Source organism: Neomonachus schauinslandi, chromosome 4 (genome assembly GCF_002201575.2).
Source record: "Neomonachus schauinslandi chromosome 4, ASM220157v2, whole genome shotgun sequence".
NCBI classification, from domain to species: Eukaryota; Metazoa; Chordata; class Mammalia; order Carnivora; family Phocidae; genus Neomonachus; species Neomonachus schauinslandi.
Window position 1 is genome coordinate 77,879,483 of NC_058406.1, and position 9,532 is coordinate 77,889,014.

At 37.9% G+C, this 9,532-nt stretch overlaps 1 protein-coding gene across 1 annotated transcript in view; it reads right to left on the reverse strand.

Annotated features, from left to right (window-relative positions):
* ARHGAP29 (Rho GTPase activating protein 29) overlaps positions 1–9,111 on the reverse strand; it is a 62,635-nt gene extending 53,524 nt beyond the window's left edge. Inside the window, exons 1-2 of the mRNA XM_021690318.1 lie at positions 9,035–9,111; positions 3,359–3,595 (exon numbers count right to left, since the gene is read on the reverse strand). Coding sequence (XP_021545993.1) covers positions 3,359–3,563 — 205 coding nt within the window. The 5' untranslated portion in view covers positions 3,564–3,595; positions 9,035–9,111. The remainder of the gene's footprint in view (positions 1–3,358; positions 3,596–9,034) is intronic.
* Positions 9,112–9,532: the final 421 nt, after the last annotated feature.

Genomic DNA, 9,532 nt, shown 5'->3' on the forward strand with positions numbered 1-9,532 from the left:
TGAAATCACACAATCTAAGTTACACCTACAACTCATCTGTGAAATGGGGCTAAAACTACCTGTCTTTGTGGGGACTCTTTGATTAAATGCTGTCTGTATGTAAAAATACTCTATAAAATGCAAAGCACCATATATAATTACATATCATTTTTTTTCTTTTTTTTTTTTAAGATTTTATTTGACGGAGAGAGACAGAGCTAGAGAGGGAACACAAGCAGGGGGAGAGGAAGAAGCAGGCTTCCCGAGGAGCAGGGAACCCAATGCGGGGCTCGATCCCAGGACCCAGGGATCATGACCTGAGCCGAAGGCAGATGCTTAACAACTGTGCCACCCAGGCGCCCCAATGACGAATCACTTCTATAACAAGTTCAAGGAAAGGAAAATGTGGCTCTTAACCAATCATAAACATATTAATCTAAGCCTAGCCTCAAAAATATGACTGAACACCTGAAGCAACAGTCGACTGATTTTGCACATCATTGCCTCATGAAAGGTAACGTATATAAAGAAAATGTTATTCAGATTATACCAAAAGGTGATTTAACGGTATACCTACATTCTTTACTTTTAAAAGCTAACTTTTTTAGCTTTTTAACAGCCAACAGACATGGTAATGAACAATGCCAAAAATCTGGCATCCTTCCTCTTAAGGAAGCAAAAGACAAAATATTGGCAAGGCCACTGACAAGGTTCCCTCACTCCAAAAGAAAAACAGTGAAACAGCTTTTATTTGTCTAGCCAGTTTATGAGTAGAGTGGTAGTAAAGAACAGCAGAAGTGCAGGGAAAGTTCTCAATACCCAGAAGACAAAAGCATGGCCTATGTCTAGTCTATAGGAACATATATAACAATACCATCTCAAGTAACTACATAATTTTAAACTTTTTACCTGCTTTCCTGAAGATTGTATCTCGTGTGATTCTTGTAATAATTTTATTAAGGGATAGTTTAATACTCTAACAAGCTGAAAATCATGATCAAATTTGAACACAAGCATATTATTATATAGCATAATTATTATTTATAATGAGGTTAATTTATATGTTTATACATACTCCCTATATTAAAATTTCCGGATTTTAATAACAATGATCCAAAGACAGAAAACAAATTTTTGTTAAATCCAAGATTTTGAGATAGCATACATATATCCTTTTAACTCTGATTAAAGAACCAAACATCCAAAGGTAAATAATGAAAATTCTCTGCCCATGGCTTACTAATGAGAGTTGGTTATCCAAAAAATGTTTACATTTTTAAAATTAATTTACCAGCCATAAATGGCAAACTTTTTTATTATTAGCAATAATATCAAGTATTTAAATTTTGAAGTACTGGTTTTCTTATTAAAAGGACAATATCTTGAGGAGCCTGGGTGGCTCAGTTGGTTAAGTATCTGACTCTTGATTGTGGCTCAGTTCATGATCTCATGGTCTTGAGATCGAGCCCTGTGTGATGCTCTGTGCTCAGCGGGGAGTCTGCTTGAGACTCTCTGTCTCCCTCTCCCTCTGTCCTCCCCCACCCTGTGCGCACACTCTCTCAAATAAATCTTTTTTTAAAAAGGGTAATATCTTTATAAATTTTTAATATTAAATTTTCATGAAAACTGTATTTCCATATGCCTACTTTTATCTCAAGGGGCAGTCTCTTTTTGCCATCTTACTTAGAAACTTTCTCTTTTCTTACTTAGGATCAGCTTTCAATCCTTTTTAGTCTCTGAATTATCTATTCACAAATTGAAATTCACATTAAAAAACTGAAGATAAAGAGTTGTCCCACATGTTTTAAATTACCATCATTTTAAATTTGTGAGACAAAGATCAGGATTTATAAATGATATAAATCTCCTGAGGAAAACAAATAAAACAGATAAAAATCCTAACTAAAAATCTTATTTATATTAATGAACACTTATATCGATAAAGAAAATTGGATTTTACCCTAAATTGAGGTAAATGATTTGTCAATCAAGGCATCATTTTAAATTTCACTTTCAAAATTAACCCAGTTATGAACTTACACCAAAAAGAATGACTTTTACTATATGTAAATTTAAAAACAAATTTAAAACAAGCCAGTTAAGAACAAGGCTTTATTTAAAACTATGCTTCTTTAAATAAATGGCAGATAGTGTCATTTTGGTAAGAAATTTATTCCCAGTATAATGCTTAATGTATTTAGAATACCCTTCCCCAATAAAAAGAAAACTTTATTACCATTTAATCGACCATAATTGATTTCAAAACCAAGCTATTAAAATGAATAGGTATATAGGCAACTTTTTTTGTACTATTATATATAGTCTCAAAAACATGATTTATGTGATTGTTTTAAGGAAAATTCAAATACTAAAATTTTGAGGCTATAATTTAAGACCAGTTATTGTGGGCATTTCATATTGAAAATTAGGTTAGAAATAAATTCTTAAAAGCAGCATTTAGTACAAGATGTGATTTAGTCTCCTTTCTAGAACATATATCAGAAAATGAGTATTTATCTTACATATACAGAAAATATTTATTGAACTCTTATGTCTATGAAGCCCAAAGAGATCTCATATAAATAAAACTAGGAATATTCATTTTCTACATCCAGACCTACCATTATGAATATGGAAATGAACTATTTATCACAAAAGAATAGGGGCTGTATCTTTATTATCACTGCCATCAAATCTGAATATAAAATTATGTATTAAAAGTTAAAAGACTTAGGGATTAAGATCAAGTTGGGGAATGCAGATGTATGTAGCTCTTTACTTTAGGAGAACCAAGTCTTGTCTCCATTATCCATTTCTAACTAGACAGAGAATAAATTCTGTGATTATCCCTTAGGTGAAGAATAGGTTATAGAACAGCAAAACAGAATTAAGTGTGATCTTAGAGAAAAAAAAAAATCACTCAAATGCAGTTATTCCAGATTAAGTTTTAGGAACAATATAGAAAACTGAATCCAGGCAGAAGTATCAAAAATGTAAATGATAAACATTAGTCTGCTTATTAAAGACTAATCAAGGCACTGTATTACCATTAAGAAGAAGGTTAAAATTCCAACGATCTAAAATTTTCCCATGTCAAATGGGTCTAAATGCTAAGAACCAAAGACTGAGTTTCGTTTTTTTGTATTCTTGTTCCCTCACACTTACCAACGTTTCTATTATGTATTGTACTGTATCTGATAATAAAATAGCTTACACCATAACATCAAACATCAAACATTTGGGGGGAAAAAAGTCATAAAATAACAAAAGCAGAATACCTTGTTCCTACCACTGTGTACGTGTTTATCTGTAGCTAGGCTGGCATTTAAAATTTTGCAAACTATCCAGTAAGAATGCTAAGAGAAAACAGTTGACAAACCTGAAAGAATAGCTTCTTTCAAATATAGTAACATATGCGAGAACTTCCTGATATCATTCACCAACTCCTTGATGTAATCCGGATCAAAAATGGAATTGGAACTTATGGACTTGAGCCCCATTTCAGGAGTTGTAACATCAGTAGAGAGTTGGCCTGATGACGAAACACGTTTTTTCTTTGTCTTTTTCTGTTTGTGAGCAATCATCCTTCCATAGAACAGTCAGAAAAACTGAAATCCTTAAGTGGAAGGGAGAAAAAACAAAAGAGAGAAACACAAATACCACATCAACCAGGGGAAACATTAGGTTTCCACAAACAGCCCATAGCCCACCTCCATATTCCATTTATGACAACAACAAACACTGTACTACTAATTTATTTATTAAGTGCCAGTCATCTTGACAACTCTATGATACGCAAACTACTATTTTCTTCATTTCACAAATAAGCAGCCTGAGCTTTGGAGGTTAAATCATTTGTCCAAGCTCTCAGCTAAAAAATGATGAACTGGTACTTAAAACCCAGATCTGCCTTGTTGCCAAAATCCATTCTCTTAATAACTTCCTCTTAACTCCTAGGGTACAGAATTTTTTTAATTGTAAAAGTTGTTCTGAAAAGTCACTTGGCGGAAGAACATACTCTAACTCCATGACATCAGCTTCAAAAATAAAGATGCAATATGAGCTCTAACAAAAGAAAAGACCTGTTTTCAAAATCCCCTCCATCACTCACTGTCTGTCCTGACAAGCTGTTAATCATCTCTTCATTTTGGTATGCTCATTTATAAAACAGGAATAACATTCTGACAATACCTATACCTCATGAGATTATTGTAAGCATTCAAAGAGACAATGGTATAGAAGTGTCTGATACATAAAAGAAGCTGGATTACAGTTAGTTCTCAATAATAATGCATACATACACACACACACATACACACTCTAGGTCATCAAGTTTCAGCAAGAATAATTTTCTGTTGAAAACAAGTTCTAAGGCTGTCCACTAATCTGATACATCCCGATTGGTTGAACAAATAAGTGTATGAATATCAGAGCAATATTTTTGGTAATTTCAAAATGGTATAGTAAAAACACAATCTTTTGAAATGAGAAAGACTTAGACTTGACTTCTGGCGCAATACTTTCTAAATGTGTGACCTGTATAATTTTGCTTACAGGCTGTGTGAAAATTAAAAGGGGATATAAAATTAGAAGACCTCATATGTAAAACACTTAATCCTGGCACATAGTTGAAACTCAGAAAATCTTAGTTTGTTTCTGCTTCATCCTCACATTTTACCTTTCCAGAATTGAAAGCCCTAATTTTGTTTGCATTTCTTAAATCAAAAAGGAAATTACTGGAGGGATTAAGTTAGCTCAAGCATAATCATTAAAACATTTTTCAAATATTTTGTCTTCAATATTTTGATACTTTCAAAATGGTAGAATTACTAAGAACTTCTGTGAAATTTACAGTAGGAAGTTTTATGTAATATTCACTTCCAGGTCATGTGTAAGATATACTATTGTATTATTGACCCTTTCCTATACTTCACTGAACTCTATAGATTTTTTCCTTCCTAATCTACAGTATCTTTAATTTATCTACTTCTATCTGTAGTATCATACTAGGTTAAGTACCACCATTTCTTGTTTGAGCTATTGTTACTAATTTCCTAATGATCTCTCCACATCCATTCTTATCCTGTTCCGAATGTAGTAAGTACACTTTTCAAAACATGAATCCCAACATGTCATTTCTCTGCTTAAAACTCTTCCAAAGGACAAGTGATAATCTATTGAGAACTGTAAGGCACAACATGAGATCTGGCTCCTACCTACCTCTGCACTGTCATCTGGAGTCATAATTCCTACTCGACACTCTCAACACTCCTGCCACACACACTCCCTTCAAATTTTCCAACAGTACCTGCTTACCATGACCCACACAGTAGGAAACAATTTCACATCATGAGCCAGTACACACATTACGTATGTTATGTTTGTGTGTGGTATGTGTGTTGGAATGCATAAAACATAAAACAAATTCTGGTTCTGGCTAAGGAACCAGGTGATGTACCCAGATGTTTTCTATACTATCCCATTTCATTTTTTAAAATGCTGACTGCTGCCCATCAAATTGGTTTCAGACTCATAATGGGTCATGGCCCTACAACGAGAAAAACACTGACTATTTGACTCAGGGTCCTGTCCATATACAGTTCCACTTGCCTGGACTACTCCTTCCCCTTTGTTTACTCATTCTGACCTCAACTCAAAGATCACTTCCTCAAAGAAGTCCTCCTGGACCACCCCCGCCCCTGTAACAACCACCACCAAACTAGAGCAGAATCTCCTGTTAGATGCATTATAGCATCTTATACTTTTCATCACTGCACTTATCAAAGTTCAAATAGATGATTCATGTTTTCCTATCTAGATTATAATCCCAAGGAAACCAAGACCATGTTATTTTGCTAACCACGTGTTCCCTGCTCACAGCACAGTGCTTGGCATAGGAGTGAAGAACTACTCAAAAAACTATTTGCAGAATAAATGAATTTGCAGAATGAACACTGGACTTATAAAGTTGTAAAGTTGCAATTAATTTTTACAGAAACAAAAAGGTTAACTTTGGATTGTCTGTTTCAAATGGAAAATATATACGGTTTTTCAAAAAATCTGTCTATAAAACCCTATCTTTCAAAAAAGAAAAAAAAACAAGTATATAAAGCTGATAAAGACAAGATTACATAAAACCGGAATCAAAGTTGGATTTCTATTCTTGTTTCTCTACTTCTGACTATTAAATGAAATTTCTCTACTTCTCTAATAGCTTTTAGTGCTGCTTTATTCAATATTCTTGTTAATCTCAAATTATTTCCGAGAATGTAATTTCTACATTTAAGCTAGTTCCAAACCTATCTAACATTAATCCTTAAATGTGTAGATAATTTCTAAAATGAGCCCAGGACAATTTTTTTTAGTACAATTATTATACCTAAGTCTCCCCACCAACAATAAAAACAAAACACTCAAGCACCTTGTTTGGGCAGCTCTTTTACAAATCACTCATTGAGAAGACTATTCCTAACTTAACACTTTTGCAACTTACTTATTAAAGTCATTCTGATTAATTTTGACAGCTTTTAGTTTAGTAAATTTGATCATTGTCACTGATAAAAAGATGGTTATTAAAGACCTATATCATAAGTTTCAAATAAAACAATTCACCTATCTAAGCAATTCACCTATTTCACCATCTTCGCGATGTCAAATTAGTAACCCAAAGTTGTAAGAAGTATTTCAAAAATGCCTAAACATTTTTACTCAAGACTAAGAAAATCTATAAGCAAACAAAACAGGGAGGGAGGAGGGAGGAACTAAAAAGGGTTATTCTCTACCCCTAGTAAGCATTATGATAAGTAATGTAATAATTTTGTTATATATAATTTACTATTTTTCATATTGGAAACTGAAAAAAGGAAATATGACAGGGGAAAAAAATTTTAAATAACAAAGTTAATCCAAGTTTTCATAAAATTGAACTATGATAGTGGAAAATTTGGAGGATATACACTTTGCAAGATCATCCACACTACCTTCCCATGTCCCAAAATGAATATCCTCTAGTTGGTGGTAACATAAAATGTAGTTACTAACATACTGCCACTGGCAATTTAATTAAATGAGGTAATAATATGGAAAGCACTTAACACTGTGCCTGGTTCATCATAAAGACTCAATAACTGTTAGCTATTATTACTAGCAGTGCTTTATTGTGGAAGATTTTTTTTTTTAATATACTTAAGTAATGAACAAGATGTGGCTTCACCACAACATATCTGTAGATTGTGAGCAAGAAATATAGCACTGGAAACAATTCCAGAAACTTAATTGACTTTGTGGAAACCTACTAAATGGCTTTCAAGTGAAGTTTGAACCGTGCAAACAGATTGTTGAGCAAAATATTTGCTAAACTCTCCTAAATCTCATGCATCTCTTCCAACTCCAAACCATCAACATTAAAAACGTGTTTTATCTACTTAGCCAAGAACTTTGTAGCAAACAGAATATTACTACACAAATCTACTTTCTCTATATGTTGTAAATTCTAAGTAATATGTGCATTAGAAATGTGAACACTAACTTCCCAGTACTCTGTAATGTGACTTTCCCAAGACTTAAGTAGCCTGTGTTAATCAAATGTCCCATGCTCCATCCTCCCAAAAACACATCATTATATAAGTACTTTCATTTTAGGCACTAGGCTAAATGAAGTGTAAAACTGCCCCAAATATCTACTTAATAGTTCCCATCTTACTATTCCCACCTTAGGAAAAATTGCCAGATATTTCAGAAATCTGCTATTTCAGCACAATTTCTGATTTGGTATGAATCTATTTAAAGATGCTTTTAAAAAATCAGAAAAAAATCATCTTGGTGGTCTTTGATTATATTTTCGTAAATCTCCCCACAAAAACAGCAAACGGGCAAGTCAAAAGGTTTTATCAATAATATGCAAATAACTGTAATTTCTAAAGAAAGGCATGCAGTGCACATACACTTCATTCCTGGGCAGTTAGAACCTAGCACGTTTAAAAAAGAGGAAGCTGCCCAACCTCCCACGCCTCCAGAATGTCTAGCATTCCTGGCAGGCAGGGCTCTCTCTTGACCAGCCAAAACTACCCAATGCCAAAGAGCACGCTCCCCATCCCCGTATTTAAATACCGAGTGGGGAAACGGAGCAACCAAAAAGGGCAGCGGACATGGATGGACAGCGACAGAGGAGAGATACTGTCACGGAGACAGCTGGAGAAAGGGGAAGGGGCGCTCAGCTCCCGCCTTTAGCAGCTAACAGTCCTGCCCTCCCAAAGGGTGTTAGGCCAATTCCTTCTTAGAATGAGAGTAGAAAAATATTATCATGGAGACACGAGGCTCAGTCATTAGGGCTCTTGAGCTCACCCGTTAAGAAAAAATAAAACAACAGTCAAGCCCCAAACACATCCATAACGGAATTGGGAAAAACCATTGACACTGAGGCCTCGGAACGAAAGAGACCCTCCTCAGCCCAAAAGACAGACGAGGAGAACAATTCACCACCGAAATTCTAAAACGTCTCGGGAATGGAACCCAGTTGAATTGAGGACTGCTCTCAGGACAGGTGGGAGTGGGGCGGGTCAGAGCTAAGACCAGGTTCGGTAGCGGTCAAGAGCACACATTCTGGAGCAAAACTGCCTGGGCTGAAACCCGCACTCTGACAATTACTAGACTGTGTGCTCCGCCAGGTTAACCTCATTTTCCCCGTGTAAAAAATAAGTTAAATAATCATGGACCTGTCGGGAGGATTAAATAAGTTAAAATGTGGAGCAGTCTTAGAACAGTACGTGGATGGTGGGACGTGTTACATGTTTGCTTTAATTTCAATCGTCATCTGCTGTGGGCCACCATTCGCGGCTGCCCGGCGCGCCGTTCGCCCCGTCGGGCCCCTCCCAGAGGACCAGCAGCACAGAGGACACGAGCCCGACCCTCAGCGCAGCCCGCAGCCGCCTCGGCTCGGGGCCGCCGCATGGGCCACCCACACCCTGGACCGCAACTGGACCGCCGCATCGCCGACGACCCCAGCCCCGAGCCCCAGCTGCCGCGGCCGGAACGAGCGCCGCCGCCCCACACTCACCGCGGCGCTCCATCCCGCGTCTCGGACGCGGACGCCCGCCCAACACTCACGGCCGCCGCCGCCTCCGCCGAGGGCTGGAGCTCGCCGCCCCCATCCCCCACGGCCCGCGGACGCCGGGCCAAGCCGCCGCCGCCGCCGCCGCCCCAGCAGCTACGGCCACCACCACGCCGCCCCGCTCGCTCCGCCCCCCAGGCCTCGCACCGCCCGCCCGGCCGCGGCCCGCCCCCTGAGGCCCAGCCCATTGGCCCGCGCGCCCGAGGGGGGCGGGGCTCCGGCGCCCTGCAGCAGGTGGGGGCGGCTGCCGGCTCCAGTACGCGGAGCGCGGGTTGTCCTCGGTGCCCCAGCGGGCAGGCTGTCCCCAACATTGCAGGACGTGTTAGCCACCGTGTGCGGCTTGCGGCGCGACAGGCGGAGCGAACCTTAGGCACAAGGCACCTGATGACTAGATCTGGCTAACAGGAGTTTCTCAGATGAGCATCTACATTTCTTACGAGGAAC